This window comes from Macaca fascicularis, chromosome 14, assembly GCF_037993035.2.
Source record: "Macaca fascicularis isolate 582-1 chromosome 14, T2T-MFA8v1.1".
Taxonomy (NCBI): domain Eukaryota; kingdom Metazoa; phylum Chordata; class Mammalia; order Primates; family Cercopithecidae; genus Macaca; species Macaca fascicularis.
The window spans coordinates 9,153,799-9,170,747 of NC_088388.1; the positions used below are offsets into that span (position 1 = coordinate 9,153,799).

Below are 16,949 nucleotides of genomic sequence, written 5' to 3' on the forward strand. Positions count from 1 at the left end.
GAGAGGCTGGGGAGGAGCCCTGGGAGTGGGAGGAACAGGCCAGGGGTGAGGACTGCAGACATCCTGTGCACCCTGTGTCAGAGGGCTCAGGTTACACCCCATAGGAGGGTTCAGGTGTCCCCACATCTGCAGGGCTCCCCTCCCCCATGCCCTTTCTCTAGGTCTCTCCATCTCTTACCCTGAGGGCCGAGTCACAGCCCACCACCCAGATCCGCAGGTCCAGCCACCCTGCCCACTGCTCTCACCGGCAGGACCCCAGCAGTGAACGGAGCACCGTCACGTTCCTTTTCCTCCAGAAGACACCGAGGCGTGTTTGGAAGCCTCGATTCCAGTCTTGGCACATGGGACACAGTCCCTGTCACTAGGCTCCAAATCGCAGCTGGAGCCTTAAGTGCTGAGAGTTCAGAATAATGGGGTGCAGTGGTTATAGATGCTTACCCTTCCCCACTTCCCAAGAAGGCAGGGACTTGGCTGCACAGGTGACACTTGGGAAAAAGCCCTTTTAAAATGCCCAAATAGGCCGGGCGTGGTGGCTCATACTTGTAATCCCAGCACTTTGGGAGGCTGAGGCAGGTGGATCACCTGAGGTCAGGAGTTCTAGACCAACCTGGCCAACATGGTAAAACCGTCTCTACTAAAAATACAAAAGTTAGCCAGGCGTGGTGGCGGGCACCTGTAATCCCAGCTGCTTGGGAGGCTGAGGCAAGAGACTCGCTTGAACCTGGGAGGCAGAGGTTGTAGTGAGCCGAGATCACGCCACTGCACTCCAGCCTGGGCAACAAAAGAGAAACTCTGTCAGAAAGAAAGAAAGAAAGAAAGAAAGAGAGAAGGAGAGAAGGAGAGGAAAGAAAGAAAGGAAAGCAAGCCCAAATAGGGCAGTCAGGAGGAAGCCCTGCTCTTCCCACTCCCACCTCAATGACTCAGAGTTTTTGAGAGGTTAGGGCCCCAGGTCATCCAGACTCTGGTGTTCCCATCCCCTCATCAAATAAAACCCAATCCGGAGAGCAAGTAAGGGTTTGAGCAAGATGGCAGGGCCCTGCACACTCTCCCGCCCTCCAGCCCCTCACACACCCACCGAGGCTCCAGGAAGAGCTGAGCCACTGCCCTCACTGCTGAAGACCCTGAGCCTGACAGGACCTGGACTCCCAGTGAGGAGGTGACAAGGGCAAAATGCAAGCTCAAGACAGCAGCGTGCGGGCAGCCTGCCCCATGGGGCGCACAGGAGCCTCCACCGCCATCTCTGCCCCGACACTGGGGCCCACAGTAGCTGACAGCAGCCCACCCCCACCCTCCCCCAACTCGGCCTCTGCTCCGCATTTGCGGCTTCGCCCCATCCCCTCTTCCTTCCCCCAAGCCACTCTTATCTCTGGTAAGAAAAATCTCGGATCCCGGAAGGGCCTGGAGGGGCTTATATAAGTGCAGGTGTCTGGGTCACAGGGGCTCCCCACAGAAGGACCTGAAGGCGGCTCCGCGCTCCGGGGAGCTCCCTGGGGGACTGGGTGTGTGCTAAGTAGAGGTTTGAGTTTCAGCCAGAGCCTCACCTCAATGGGCTGAAGTGTGCAAGAAAGGTAGGGGTCAGGCCTCCTGGGCGGCGGGGAGGGCATGTAGGATCAGCAGAGTCATGTGGGACCTCAGCTGTGTGGCCCTGTCCCTGCAGCTGGGGCCCCTCCTTCCCAACCTCCCAGGGCCAGGGGTAGCCTGGCCCAGATACCCAGTACTCCAGTAGGGGTTCAGGCTTCAGGTCAAGGGGAAAGAGATGGAAGGGTTGGAGGGGAGGGGTGAGCTGAGGCCACGAGCTGCCCCCATGGGCCGGGGCCTGCAGGTGCCCTCCAGGCAGTAGACTGGGGAGAAACAAGTCACAGACAGATGTGGGGCCTTTTCCTTTATTATTTGGGGTTCCTCTATATGGAACATGGGACCTCCCCACTCCAAGCTTAGTGCCTCTGGCACCCCCATAACCAGTACACAAGTCCCTGAAGAGTCCCCTTTAAAATCACTAATATAAAAAAGGAGCGAAGGAGGGAAGGCCGACCGCCCACAGATTGGGCAGCTCCTGGTCGGCAACAGGGCCAGGGAGGGACAGAGGGGGCACTGGCTTTGGCACAGGAAGGCACAGGCGTTCCCAGCCCCGGGGCCTCCCCGAGCTAGGAGGCGGCTCCACATGCCTGGACTGCAGACCGTGTAGAGCTAGTGGTTACAGTTTACAGTCTGCAGGCAAGGCCCGGCCGGTGCTGCTGAGTGGGTGGCCTCTGAAGTAAGGAGAGGGGACACATCAGGATGCTGGGGAAACCTGGGGCTGTCCCGAGGCAGGAACAAGCGAAAGCTGCCTTCCTGGCTTGGCAATGGAAGGGGCCCAGGGAGTCCATCCCGAGCCCATAGCTGGCGCAGGCAGGGGCCACACAGCTCTGCCCAGAGCAGATGAACGATGGTGGCTGGGAGGAGAGGGGACAGGAGGACGAGGCTGCCTCTCTGCTCCAAGGAAGGCACTTGCAGCTGGCGTGGCCTGGTGTTGTGTGGCAGGAGGCATGGCTTGGCAGACGAGGAGGGAGGGGAGCACGGCAAGGGGGACCGAGTCCCTGCCTCATGCAAACATGGTCAGCTGCAACCACTGCGGGAGAGCAGGCAGGTCAGCCGGGGCCGCAGAAATGGCCGCCTGGCTTCTTCCCCACCCAAACCCCAGGTCCAGCCCCCAACTCCACGGCTCAGGAGCCACCTCAGGGACCTCATGAAGGGGCTACTTTCTTACCTCCTCCACCCCCAGGAAACCAGAGTGCTGCTCCCATAGAGGCCTCCAAAGGCCTGGGTCTCCCCTCCTGCTCCTTTCCCAGAATCCAGACACCCCCACCCCAGCCTTTCAGGACTCAGGGGGCCTGGACTTCAGGGTTGCCTCTGGGGCTCAGGCTCATTTCCAGGAAAGGACAGGGAACACTGGCCAGATAAGAAAACTCGATCGCCTGGACCTCTTCCCCCACCATGGGCCCGGGGAGGTTCCCACCTTAAACAAGTCAAACGTCACAACTCCATCCAGATCTGTGTCCAGAGTCTTGAAAAATCCTGTGTGTTCAAGAAAAGGTGATACAGGGCTGAAAACTCAGTGGGACATTCACGCAGGGCCAGGCCTAGCCCCCTTCCTGCCTGGTCCCTCTCTACCTCCCCACAGTACCCCAAGCTGACACCCCTTGAACCTGGGAAGCTTCACCCCTTCCAGCTGCCTGAGAAGCTGCCATCAACTCCCTCCCTCCCCAACTCTCCTGGCACTCAGCCAGGGCCCCCCAAACCCAGAACCAGGCCTCTCTGGCACACATCCACAGCACTGGCCTGTATCTGCTAATTCACCCATCTGTCATTCCCCCCAGCTCCTTGGTGACGCGTTTGGGACAGAGCTGGACACTCACGGAACATGGTCTCTAGCCGCACCAGGCAGCACACGAAATTGTCAAAGTCGACCGCCAGGTCGGGCTCTGAGTAGCGGGTGATGATGAGCTCATAAAGCTTTTTGTTGAGCTTGAAGCCTGGTCCAGGAGAGTGAGTGAAGGTCAGGGAGGCGCAGCCCCTGCCCAACAGGATGGGGAAGGGGTTGAGTCCCTAGGAGGGGGCTGGAGCTAGGCAGGGTGCTTGGCGCCTTTTCTTCTCCAGAAGGGGCATGAAGGCCTCCTGGGCAGAGCCAGTAGCTATGAGGGGCTGGGCAAGTGAGTGCCGGTCTCTGGGCCCAGGTCATGCCAGGGAATCAGGAGTGGGCCAGTGAGGGCTCAGGGGTCCAGCTTAGTTTGTGCTGAATGCCCTGGCCTTGTGCTTAAGCGGGCTGGGGTGAGTGAGCCCTGCATCTCCCTCACTGGAGGCTCTGCAGCCTGGCTCTGCCCCTGCTGGCTGTGAGGCCTGAAGTCAGTCACTTTCCTTCTCTGAGCTTCTCTTTTGTCATGTGCACAGTGGGGATGGTAAAAGACACTAGCCTCGTTAGGCTGCAGAGAGGAAGGAAGGAAGGGAACCCAGTAACGCACTTCGCTCAGTAACTGCGGGGAAAAGGACAAGATGGCTGTTACCACGTCACCACCAGCACCATGGGGACAAGGGCCTGGGGCATAGGAGCAGTGGGGCTACCGGTCCCAGGCCCCACAGGTGCCATCAGCCTTGGGGTCTCACCTGCCGACTCGATGGCCATCCGCATCTCATAGGCACTCATGCTGCCCGACTTGTCCAGGTCAAACTTCCGGAAGATGGACTGGGGTGGGGACAGAGGGTGAGAGCCAGGCTGAGTCACCCGGCCCTTCCCGCCGGCCTGGCCCGCACCTACACGACTGAGGTGAGTAGGGACAACCTACCAGGTAATTCCGGATGCGGTTCCACAGGATGTTGAACTCCACCAGGCCCAGCTTCCCATTGCCGTCACGCTGGGTGGCCGTTAAGAAGGAAATTCCACCACTTAGACCAGGCATGGGAGAGAGTGGGCAACTGTGCGGAACGGGAGACAGCCGCAGAGCCAGCAAGCTGACTTGGGGTTGGGTGAGGAGAAGCAGCAAAAGCCACACACAGTCAGCCCACAGCCGGGCTTGCATCGTTCTGAGCTGGGCTGCAGTGGAGTGGGCTGGGGAGGGTTCAGAAACAGCACCAGCCTCAGGGTCAATGGGGACCCAGGTCTTGCTCCGCCTTTCACTTGACACAGGTCTGTGCCTCAGTTTCTCCCTCCCAACCAACAGGAAGATGTCCAGGGAGGCATCTGAGCATCAGGCACCGTGTGTGTGTCCACACTTCATATGGCTCTGTCCCGTTCTCTGCACTGTCCTGGGACAGTTTTCCCAGCACGGATACCTCCACCCAAAACCCCACTCAGGAGACAAAAGCAAATGGAAGGATACATCCATGAGGTTCACCATGCTGCGGCACGACTCTAGGCTGAAGCCCTTGGTCCGCAGGTCTTTGTCTGCAAGAAAAACCAATTCCAACACCTCCACCTAGCGAGATTCCTGTACCTGCCCCTGCTGGGAGCACTGGGTGGGGCAGAGTCAGGGAAGCACAAATCCTGCCCAGTGGGTGCAATATCTGGCAGAGGAAGTGGGCAGGATTGTTTGTATCATCAGGAAGTACAGGCAAAGCATGTTAGCAATCAAGCCAAAGTCCCAACAGCCACAATTAATCCAAAGTAAAAAGAAACGAGTGTGAAAGAGAAAAGCGCAAAATTGGGTAGAAAGATGGGGCAGGGCAGGGCTTGCTGCAGGCTAGGAGGGCAGGCAGTGCTTCACTGGCAAGGAGAGGAGGAGAGGGGCTCTGGTTAAGGAAACCATGTGGATGGAGGTCAGTGGCAACAAAGCCGAGGGGAGGGGAGGGGAGGGGAGGAGAGGGGAGGGGAGGGGAGGGGAGGGGAGGGGAGGAGAGGGGAGGAGAGGGGAGGAGAGGGGAGGGGTTGCCAACAGTTGTCTGCACTGGGGAGTGAAGCCAGTCACATGGTGTTCCCCAAGCCACTCAGCCTGGTCCAGGAGGCTTTGAGAGGAAGGGTAGACTTTTCCTTGGTACTAAGGTGCTGCTCCTGCTTGCTTTTTTTTTTTTTTTTTTTTTTTTTGAGACAGGGTCTTGCTCTGTTGCCCAGGCTGGAGTGCACTGATGTGATCACAGCTCACTGCAGCCTCAACCTCCCTGGGCTCAAGCCATCCTCCCAACTCAGCCTCCTGAGTAGCTGGGACTACAGGTGCACGCCACCAGGCCTGGCTAATTTTTGTACTTTTTTGTAGAGACGGGGTCTCTCCATATAGTCCAGGCTGGTCTTGAACCCCTGGGCTGAAGCGACTCCTGCCTCGGCCTCCCAGAGTGTTGGGACTACAGGTGTGAGCCACTGTGCCTGGCCAGGTTGTGCGTCTAATCTCACAAAGGCACAGCACCCGAGCACAGGGATTCCCAGGACAGCAGGTCAGGAGGAAGAGTATGGGATGGAAATGGCAGGAAACCGGGCTCAGAAAAACTGGAGGGTTCCCGGATTCATGCAGACCAAGGGATGGGGTTGAGCTCAGTGTGTGGGCAGGGGCCTGGATTCTGATGTGGAAGAAATGGTGGGGTGGTGTGGCAGCCCCGCGGGGACTCACGTTTGCTGATGATCCTGTTGAGGATTGTCCGCAGCTCCTTCACGCTGATCTCCATGTCCTGGGGAGAGAGAGGAGGTGGCACCTGCCCCAGGAAAGGGCTGCCCCTCACAGGCCCCTCCCAACCCACCATGCCCCAACCTACCTCCCCTGCCAGCTGCCTGAAGAGGGCCTTGAAGTTCTCATCAATCTCCTCTTCTGAGAGCACTTGCTGGACCGAGAAGAGGGGAAAGCAGGTAAGAGAGGCCCTGGCCCTGCCTGTGTGGAGGCGGCTGGAGGGAGGGCTGAGGCCGCATATCTGCTACAAGTCACTTCACTTCTCTGAGCCTCACTTTTCTTTTCTTTTTGAGATGGAGTCTCACTCTGTCACCCAGGTCGGAGTGCAGTGGCGCGATCTCAGTTCACTGCAACCTCCGCCTCCCGGGTTCAAGCCATTCTCCCTGCCTCAGCCTCCTGAGTAGTTGGGATTACAGGTGCGCACCACCATGCCCGGCTAATTTTTGTATTTTTAGTAGAGACGGGGTTTTGCCATGTTGGTCAGACTGGTCTCGAACTCCCGACCTCAGGTGATCTGCCCACTTCAGCCTCCCAAAGTGCTAGGATTGCAGGTGTGAGCCACCACACCCAGTTTGAGTCTCACTTTTCTAATCTGTGAAAAGGTAATCTTGTCTCTGCCCTGCCCAACTCCATGCCCAGGACTCGTGACCTAAATGAAGGGGGTGCTGTGCAGCTCAGGGAGTAAAAGGCAAGAGTTTGGGCCGGGTGCCATGGCTCATGCCTGTAATCCCAGCACTCTGGGAGGCTGAGGTGGGTGGATCACCTGAGGTGAAGAGTTCGAGACCTGCCTGGCCAATATGGTGAAACCTTGTCTCTACTAAAAATACAAAAATTAGCCGGGCGTGGCAGCGTGCACCTGTAATCCCAGCTACTCCGCAGGCTGAGGCAGGAGAATCACCAGTGAGCTGAGATCACACCATTGCACTCCAGCCTGGGTGACAGAGTGAGACTCTGTCTCAAAAAAAAAAAAAATAGGTAAGAGTTTGGATCCCTACTGTATGGCCTCAGGCAAGTTCCCTAACCTCTGTGAACCTGAATTTCCCATTCAGAGGAGGTATAGTAACAAGACCTGGACAGGGTTGATGTGGGGAGGAAATGAGGTAACACGGGTGAAGTGCTCAGCACAAACCCGCCACCAGGTGAGAGCTCAGGGCCTGTGCCATTAGTATCACAGGTCCTCTGCAAACTGTGAAGTGTTGGGTCGATGAGGGATTAGCATTACTCCTATGGCTCCCGCCAGGAGGGGATCTTCCCTGTTAGCAGGAACTCAGGGGACAGGACATCTGGGTCCCCATCACACACCCAGGGGTGAGGAAGAGAGGAGGACAGAGTCTGGTAGGGTGGGACCACGCACCTCGTCGGGGAGATTGGCCTGGATCTGGTCATCCAGCTCGCTGCAGAGAGTGGGGAGGAAAGGAGCCAGTCAGAGGGGGACAGCAGAGGGCCAAGCGGGGGAGGTTGAGAGAGGGGAGAGTGGCAGGGGCTGGTCCATGACTCACGCTGTCCCAGCACTCTTCTCTGAGAAGAAGCGCAGCACGAAGTCGCCCTCCTTGTTGGGTTCGAAGGTGGAGGGCACCACCACATACTCCCCAGGTGGCAGGCGGAAGCGGGTGCTGACCTCTCGCAGGTTGATGAACTGCTCTGAGCGCGCCCGAGACGCATTGGCCAGGAAGAAATCACGCTTCAAGTGTAGGGCCGGCTGGCCCACCAGCTGGTGGGAGGGAGGAGGGAGCAGGGCTGCAACTGCCCACTCAGCCCACCTTCAGGGGCCGCCCCCAGACCCAGACTCCAGGCTCCTTGTCCTGGCCAAGGGGCTAGAGAGCTAGGACATGACTCACTCACAGCCTGTGTGACCCTAACAAGACATTTTGCCTCAGTTTCCTCATCTGTAAAATGTAACAACCCTACTTACTGCAGAGGAGAGGAGCACCAGATTGCAGATTGGGCATGTGTTTCAATAACATGGTCATTATTATCATCGGGAGCTTTCCCCAGGCCAGGCACTGCAGGGTGCTCAGCACCTCACTTGCTGTTCTGCCGTTATGCCCATTTTACAGACACAAACACAGACTCGGAGCTTAAGCAACTGCTCAAGGGTACAGAACTCTCAGCTTGTCTAATGCCCTGCTCCTGACATTGCTGGACTGCCCTAGTTGGCACTTACTTGGTGTAGATGGGAAGGCAGGAAGAGCCTCATGTGTACATGTCAGACAGGAGCTCTGAGGACCAGGGCTCAAATCCAGCTCCCTCACTGACTACCTGTGCTGCCCCTTAGGAGGGCAATGTTTGCTCTGCCCACTGAACAGGTGGGGAGAAGCATTTTTCAAGCAGTGAAACAAGGTGACTTCTTAGCTCTCCAGGCCAGGGTGGGTTTGCCACTGGGCTGCTCCCCTGTGGCACCATCAGAGGTGTGTGACTGCGGGTGGGTCAAGTGCCACACCTACCTCCGGAGGGACCTGCAATAGAGAGACACGGGAAGTCAGAAACGTGTGTTTGTCCCAGGGCGGGGTCATGGTGCGTGCTGGGCAGAGGTCCTGAGTTCTCAGACGGGACTGATGGGATGAGGAGGCAGAAGGCAGGGCCCTGGGGACCCAGATGCGGTCCCTGCACCAGAGCAGGGCCCCAGGAGGGAGGGCTCAGGTAGGGTCCTCTTGGTCCTGGTAATGTCTGCCCTAGGACTCCACTCTTGAGTCAGAGGCTCCAGGCCAGCCCTCGGGGTGGCCAACTGCAATGTTCCAAAGCCCAGGGACAAGAAAGGGCCACCGCAGGCTGCTGCCAGGGGGTCTGGGTGTGGGCTAAGACTGCTACCAGCGAGGTCCAGAAGTTTCTGTCCCTGTCTTGAGGGCAGTATGTGAAGCAGGGCAGCTATAGGGCAAGAGCAAGGAGTTCTAATCACAGAACGACTGGCACAGCCGCACCTTGGCCGACAGGCCCTCCCTATCCCCTGTCTTTCCCCTGCCAGCTTCTGCTCACAGCCTCCAAGATGGAAAGCTCAGTACTTCTGGGGTCAGCTGAGCCAGCTCCCTCCTCCAAGAGCAGCAGGCCGCCCTCTAAGCGGGAGGTTAATCCCAGAATCTCCCTTCCCTGAGCCAACCCTCTTCCTCTCTTTCAGCCAGAGGGCCTCAGCAGGTGCCTCCTGGAGGCTGAGATCTCCCAGCCCTCAGGATGGTGGCGAGAGTGGAGAGTGGGGGTGTGGGGTGGAATTTGCGGGGAAGGTTACGGCCCCTGGCGCCCCCTGGCGGAAGCCTGCGTGCGCTGCGGGTGGGGGGGTGCCAGGTCCTCTGCCTGCTCAGTGAGATCCACGGGGGATCCATCCTGCTCACCTCGTAGACTGCAAAGCCAATAGTCTCCATGTCGCGGCCGAAGCGGCGCTCGCGGCGGCGGTGCTTCTGCATAAGGGCGAGCACGAAGCTGCAGCCTGACTCGCGGTCCCCGTAGTCGTCCGGGTCATCCGTCTCATCCAGCCGGATCTTGAACTGGGGGTTCACCCAGAAGGTGGCTGCGGGCAGGTGAGGAGGCGGGGATCAGAGGCAGGGCGGGGCAGAGCCAAGTGGCCCCCAAGCAGGCTCCCGTGTGTGCATTCATTCATTCAACTAATATTACTGAGCGCAGGGAGCAGGCAGGGTGATGGGCAGGCTGGGCCAGGCTCGGTCCGTGCCCTCAAGGCCTGTATTTGGAAACTAGAGGCTTAAGTGTGAGCAAGTCCATTAAGTTAGCGAGCAGAGCAATTGCAAAAAAAAAAAAAAAAAAGCAAGCAGAGTAGATCAGGGTAGGGGGCCTATGCCCTGAGACCCAAAGGGGCTGCCCTGGGAAGCCACTGAGAAGCAGAAGCCAGGCGGAGGGCACCCCAGAGCAGAGGTGGGGAAGGGCCCCACGCATCTGCGGACAGGGAGCACCTTCAGAGGTTCCAGGGAACACGGAGATCCAGGGCAGCTGCAGGGCTCGCAGGAGCCGGCCAGGGGCTAGGGGCGTGTGGACTGAAGCAAAGGGTAAGGACCCTCCCACAGCTTGCAGCAAGGAGGGATGTGACTGCATTAGGACTCTAAAAGGTGGCTAGAGTGCTGTGTGGACAAAGACTTAGAAGAGGGCAAGAGAAAAAGCAGGCGTCTGACAGGAGGCCACAGCCAGCCAGCAAGGGAAGGCAGGGGCTTGCATTTCTGGCAGTTGGGTCATTTTGCTGCCTGAAGAACCCTCTTGACTAAAAGCCCAGTGCGGGATAGAACGGTAAACTGCAAAACTTATTTTTAAAAGTACAGCATCCCCTGCCCTCCATTGACAATAATAATAATAAAGATAATAACAACTTGGGTGAGGATGTGGAGGGATCGGAACCTCACAGGATGCTGGCAGGAATGTAAAATGTTGCAGCTGCTCCAAAGAACCCTCTGGCAGTTTCTCAAAAGGTTAAACACAAAGCTTCGTATGACCCAGAAATTCCACTCCCAGCTCTATACCCAAGAGAAATGAAAACATGTGTCCATGCAGTCTTGTTCATAAGAGCGTGGCAGGGCGCGGTGGCTCACGCCTGTAATCCCAGCACTTTGGGAGGCCCAGGCGGACGGATGACTTGAAATCAGGAGTTTTGAGACCAGCCTGGCCAATTTGGTGAAATCTCACCTCTACTAAAACTACAAAAATTAGCCTGCCATGGTGGCCCATGACTGTAGTCCCAGCTACTTGGGAGGCTGAGGCAGGAGAATCGCTTAAACCCGGGAGGCAGAGGTTGCACTGAGCTGAGATCATACCATGGCATACCAGTCTGGGCGACAGAGTGAGACTCAGTCTCAAAAACAAATAAACAACCCATAAAATTAGCTGGGCGTGGTGGCGCATGCCTGTAATCCCAGCTACTCAGGAGGCTGAGGCAGGAGAATCACTTGAACACAGAGGCAGAGGTTGCAGTGAGCCAAGATCGTGCCACTGCACTCCAGCCTGGGTGGCAAGATTCCATCTCAAAAAAAAAAAAAAGAGAGAGAATGTTAATGGCTGCATTATTTATAACAGCTGAGTGGATGAAACTACCCAATTATCCATCACCTAAAGAGTGAATATACAAAATGTAGAGCCCAACAATGGAATACTATTTGGCAACCAAGAGGTACAACATACATGCTACAACATGGAGGAATCTTGAAAACATTATGCTAAGTGAAAAAGGCCAGCCACAAAGGACCATGTATTATACGATCCTGTTCACACGAAATATCCCGAATAGGAAAATCCATAGAGATAAGAAGTAGATTGGTGGTTGTCAGGGCTGCCGGGAGGGCTGGGGAGTCATGGCTAAGGAGTACCTCATTTGTTTTTGGGATAATGAAATGTTCTAAAATTGACATGGTGATGGTTGCACAACTCTGTGAATATACTTTAAATAGTATATTTAAATTGTATATTTAATAGTATATTTAAATCGTAATACATGGCCAGGCGTGGTGGCTCATGCCTGTAATTCCTGCACTTTGGGAGTCCAAAGCAGCTGGATCACCTAAGGTCAGGAGTTTGAGACCAGCATGGCCAATGTGGTGAAACCCCGTCTGTACTAAAAATGCAAAAATTAGGTGGCCGTGGTGGCAGGTACCTGTAATCGCAGCTACCTAGAAGGCTGAGGTAGGAGAACTGCTTGAACCTAGGAGACGGAGGTTGCAGTGAGCCGAGATCGCACCACTGCACTCCAGCCTGGGCAACAGAGCGAGACTCCGTCTCAATAAACAAACGAATGAACAAACAAATAAATAAAATAAATTGTAATATACTTCAGTATATTTAAATTGTATATTTAAAAGTATATTTAAGGCCGGGCGCGATGGCTCAAGCCTGTAATCCCAGCACTTTGGGAGGCCGAGACGGGTGGATCACAAGGTCAGGAGATCGAGACCATCCTGGCTAACCCAGTGAAACCCCGTCTCTACTAAAAAATACAAAAAACTAGCCGGGCGAGGTGGTGGGCACCTGTAGTCCCAGCTACTCGGGAGGCTGAGGCAGGAGAATGGCGTAAACCCAGGAGGCGGAGCTTGCAGTGAGCTGAGATCCGGCCACTGCACTCCAGTTTGGGCGACAGAGCGAGACTCCGTCTCAAAAAAAAAAAAAAAAACAGTATATTTAAATTGTAACTTTAAATAGGTGACTTGTATGGTATGTGAATTAACTATCAATAAAGATGTTTTTAAAAAATAGAAAGTAGGAACCCTGCAAGGTAAATAATGCTAAAGGGCTTCTGTAGACCCCTGAGTCCCGGAGTATAGAAGCAGATGATAAAGATCTACCTGAGGTAGAGAATCCAATAGGAGGTTCTTGCAATTAAACTGGAACCCCCTATCAGGAACGTCAGCAATTAAGTATGAAAGAAAATTAGGCTGGGGCGCAGTGGCTCACGCCTGTAATCCCGACACTGTGGGAGGCTGAGGAGGGTGGATCATTTGAGGTCAGGAGTTTGAGACCAGCCTGGCCAACATGGTAAAACCCAGTCTCTACTGAAAAAATACAGAAATTAGTCAGGCATGGTGGTGGGCACCTGTAGTCCCACTCACTTGGGAGGATGAGGCAGGAGAATCGCTTGAACCCAGGAGGCAGAGGTTCAGTGAGCCAAGATCATGCCACTGCACTCCAGCCAGGGCAACAGACCAAGACTGTGTCTCAAAAAAAAAAAAAAAGAGAGAAAGAAAATTAAACCTCCCTGGAGGGAAGGAAAAATAACCTCAAGCCAGCCTTCATATGACCTTTCAGTTTTAATTCACACTGCCTGTGAAACCTTAAGAAGATAATTTAGTTTTAAAAGTGTCCTTGGCCGGGCGCGGTGGCTCAAGCCTGTAATCCCAGCACTTTGGGAGGCCGAGGCGGGCGGATCACAAGGTCAGGAGATCGAGACCACAGTGAAACCCCGTCTCTACTAAAAATACAAAAAATTAGCCGGGCGCGGTGGCGGGCGCCTGTAGTCCCAGCTACTCAGGAGGCTGAGGCAGGAGAATGGCGGGAACCCGGGAGGCGGAGCTTGCAGTGAGCCGAGATCGCGCCACTGCACTCCAGCCTGGGCAACAGCGTGAGACTCCGTCTCAAAAAAAAAAAAAAAAAAAAGTGTCCTTCACCAGGCACAGTGGCTGATGGACTGTAATCCCAGTGTTTTGGGAGACCGAGATGGAAGGACTGCTTGAGCCCAGGAGTTCAAGACCAGCTTGGGCAACATAGGGAGACCCCATCACTACAAAAAGTAAAAAAAATGAGCCAGGCATGGTGGCATGGATTTGTAATCCCAGGTAAATCAGGAGGCTGAGGTGGGAGGATCACTTGAGCCCAGTTCAACACCAGCCTAGGCAACCTAGCAAGACCCCATCTCTACAAAAAATTTAAGAAGTTAGCTGGGTGTGTGGCATGTGTCTCTATCATAGTCCCAGCTACTTGGGAGGATAGCTCGAGCCCAGAAGACTGAGGCTGCAGTGAGCTATGATTGCACCACTGCACTCCAGCCTGGGTGACAGAGTGAGACCCTGTCTCAAAAAAAGAACAAGGTGGCCAGGTGCGGTGGCTCACACCTGTAATCCCAGCACTTTGGGAGGCCAAGGCAGGTGGAGCACAAAGTCAGGAGTTCAAGACCAGCCTGGCCAAGATAGTGAAACCCCATCTCTACTAAAAATATAAAAATTTAGCTGGGCGTGGTGGCACACGCCTGTAATCCTAGCTACTCAGGAGGTTGAGGCAGAGAACTGCCTAAACTTGGGGACTGGAGGTTGCAGTGAGCCAAGATCATACCACTGCACTCCAGCCTGGACAACAGAGTGAGACTCTGTCTCAAAAAAAAAAAAAGAACAAGGCTGGGTGTGGTGACTCATGCCTGTAATCCTAGCACTTTGGGAGGCTGAAGCAGGCAGATCACATGAGTCCTGGAGCTCAAAACCAGCCTGGGTGAGGCGGTAAAACCCCATCTCTACAAATATTAGCTGGGCACAGTGTTGTCTGCCAGTAGTCCCAGCTATTGGGGTGGCTGAGGTGGAAGAATTCTTTGAGCCTGGGAGATCGAGGCTGAAGTGAGCTGAGATTATGCCATTGCACTCCAGCCAGAGCAAGACTGTGTCTCAAAAAACAAATAAATAAAAAAGAACGAAAATGGTGTTCTGGATTGGTGGCATTCCAGGTGACTAGCAGAAACACCCTGGAGCAATTTAACTTTATCTGAAGACTCAAAGAACTCTCTCACAGGTGAGCTTCTAGGCCAAGCAAGGCAGAGATCTCACAAGCAAACAAGGCGTGATAACTGAGCAGCAGCCACAGTGGACAAAAATTGACCACTAAGACTTCAGATATTGACCTTATCAGACACAGAATATAAGACTATGCTTGCTATATTTAAAGAAATAAATGAAAAGTTTGAAAATTTGAGCAAAAATGAACAGATTTGAAAAGATCCATTATATCTTCTAGAAATAAAATTTTTTAAATTGAAATTAAGTTCTTGGAAGAAATAACCAACAGATTTGACAGAGCAAAAAATAAAATTAGTGAATTGAGAAAGGAACTGAAGGAACAACCCAGAATGCAATCCAGAGACACTAAGAGATGGGAAATCTAAAAGCAAGATTAAGAGAAAGAGAGGATTGAGTGAGAAGGTCCAGTTTATATTTGATTAGAATATACAGAGAGTGGGAAGGAGGTGATATTCTCAAAGATCATGACTACGGATTTTCTAAAATTGTTAAAAGACATCAATTCATAGCCAGGAAGTTCAATACATTCAAAGCAGAATGAAAAGAAATCCATAGCTCCACGCATCTTGGTGCATCGTATAGTATGAAGGAAAAAAAAATTTAAGATTTTTTCCAGAAGGCAAGGTAGACAGACTCCTGGCTTACATAGCGATGACGGAAGCAGAACAAGGAATAATAGTGTCTTTGATAGGCTGAAAATAATGTCAAGCCAGAATTCTATATCCAGAGAACTGTCAAGAATAAGCACACTCTAAAGGCATTTTAGACAAACACTGAGAAAGTTTATAACCCACAGACCCTTGCTAAAAAAAAAAACAATACAAAAAGGACCAGGTGTGGTACTTCATGCCTGTAATTCCAGCACGTTGAAAGGCCAAGGAAGGAGGATCACTTGCACCCAGGAGTTCAGGACTAACTTGGGGCTGGGCGTGGTGGCTCACGCCTGTAATCCCAACACTTTGGGAGGCTGAGGCAGGTGGATCACTTGAGGCCAGGAGTTCGAGACCAGCCTGGTCAACATGGTGAAACCCCATCTCCACTAAAAATATAAAAATTAGCTGGGTGTGTTGGTGCACACCTATAATCCCAGCTACTTAGGAGGCTGAGGCAGAAGAATCGCTTGAACTTGGGAGGCAGAGGTTGTGGTGAGTCGAGATCGCGCAACTGCACTCCAGCCCGGGCGACAGAGCAAGACTCTGTCAACTCCCCACCACACACACACAAAAAAAGTACCTGGGCATGGTGGCTGTGGTCCTAGCTACTTGAGAGGCTGAGGTGAGAGGCTCACCTGAGACCACGAGATCAAGCCCGCTCAAAAAGAAAACAAAACAAAGGAAATGCAAAAGGATATATTTCAGGTGGATGGAAAATGATCTCAGATGAAAGGTCTGAGAATGCTGAACAAAAATGCTGTTATTCTGTGGGTAATCCAAATAACATGGGCTATCTCAAATCATGATGATGTTTGAGATAGCCCATGTTATCTCAAATGATGATGTTTGAGACAAAAAAAAAAAAAAACACTTTAGAATTAAAATATTAGCCCACCATAGCATCATAAACAAAGGAAAGGGGTGATTCAGGCTTAATTTCTAAAGTTTTTGCATTGTTCAAGAGGAAGGTAAAGACATTGATTAGGGCTGGGTGAGGTGGCTCATGCCTGTAATCCTAGCACTTTGGAAGGCTGAGGCAGGTGGATGGCTTGAGCTAGGAATTTGAGACCAGCCTGGTTAACAAAGCAAAACCCCATCTCTACCAAAAAAGTGCAAAAATTAGCCAGGCATGGTGGTGTGTGCCTATAGTACCACTCAGCTACTCGGGAAGCTCAGGTGGGAGGATGGCTTGAGCCCAGAAGATAGAGGTTGCAGTGAGCTGAGATCATGCCACCACACTCCAGCCTGGGTGACACAGCCAGACCCTGTCTCAGGAAAAAAAAAGAAAGAAACTGATTAACTAATTTCAGTATGTATTAAGCAAACTCTTACGTCTTTCAAACTCACAGAGAAAAAAACCAGTAGAGAGGAAAGCAGGAACTCAATACAAAGGGCAGCATGACAGGAAAGACAGGCAGAAAATAAGTAAAAACAGTAAGTCAGCTGAAATAAATACAGCATTAATCACTGTGAGTGTAAATGAACTAAACTCTCTAGTCAAAGGACAAAATTTTCCTTTTTTTTTTTTTTTTTTGAGATAGAGTTTTGCTCCTGTTACCCAGGCTGGAGTGTAATGGCACAATCTTGGCTCACTGCAACCTCCACCTCCTGGGTTCAAGTGATTCTCCTGCCTCAGTCTCCCAAGTACCTGGCATTACAGGTACCCACCCCAACCTTGCCCGGCTAATTTTTGTATTTTTGGTAGAGATGGAGTTTCACCATGTTGGCCAGGCTGGTCTTGAACTCCTGACCTCAGGTGATCCATCTGCCTGGGCTTCCCAAAGTTCTGGGATTACAGGCGTGAGCTGCCGCGCCTGGCCATGGACAAAATTTTTCAAACTGGATTACTAAAAAGTCCGCTAGTGCTGTTTACAAGAAAACAAAACACTGGGCTATAGAAAGATTGGACATCAAAGAGTATAAAAAGATATATTTTAAAAATTCAACAAAAAACCCTCCTGAATCAGCTATAGAAA

The 16,949-nt window shown here is 53.1% G+C and overlaps 1 protein-coding gene across 7 annotated transcripts in view; it reads right to left on the reverse strand.

Annotated features, from left to right (window-relative positions):
• Positions 1 to 1,869: 1,869 nt before the first annotated feature.
• CAPN1 (calpain 1) overlaps positions 1,870 to 16,949 on the reverse strand; it is a 33,301-nt gene continuing 18,221 nt past the window's right edge. For all 7 annotated transcript variants that reach the window (XM_005577308.4, XM_005577307.5, XM_005577305.5 and 4 more), the window contains exons 11-22: positions 9,449 to 9,624; positions 8,570 to 8,581; positions 7,625 to 7,836; positions 7,480 to 7,519; positions 6,214 to 6,279; positions 6,072 to 6,129; positions 4,854 to 4,918; positions 4,320 to 4,388; positions 4,141 to 4,219; positions 3,396 to 3,512; positions 2,996 to 3,054; positions 1,870 to 2,608 (exon numbers count right to left, since the gene is read on the reverse strand). In XM_005577308.4, coding sequence (XP_005577365.3) covers positions 2,582 to 2,608; positions 2,996 to 3,054; positions 3,396 to 3,512; positions 4,141 to 4,219; positions 4,320 to 4,388; positions 4,854 to 4,918; positions 6,072 to 6,129; positions 6,214 to 6,279; positions 7,480 to 7,519; positions 7,625 to 7,836; positions 8,570 to 8,581; positions 9,449 to 9,624 — 980 coding nt within the window. In that variant the 3' untranslated portion in view covers positions 1,870 to 2,581. The remainder of the gene's footprint in view (positions 2,609 to 2,995; positions 3,055 to 3,395; positions 3,513 to 4,140; positions 4,220 to 4,319; positions 4,389 to 4,853; positions 4,919 to 6,071; positions 6,130 to 6,213; positions 6,280 to 7,479; positions 7,520 to 7,624; positions 7,837 to 8,569; positions 8,582 to 9,448; positions 9,625 to 16,949) is intronic.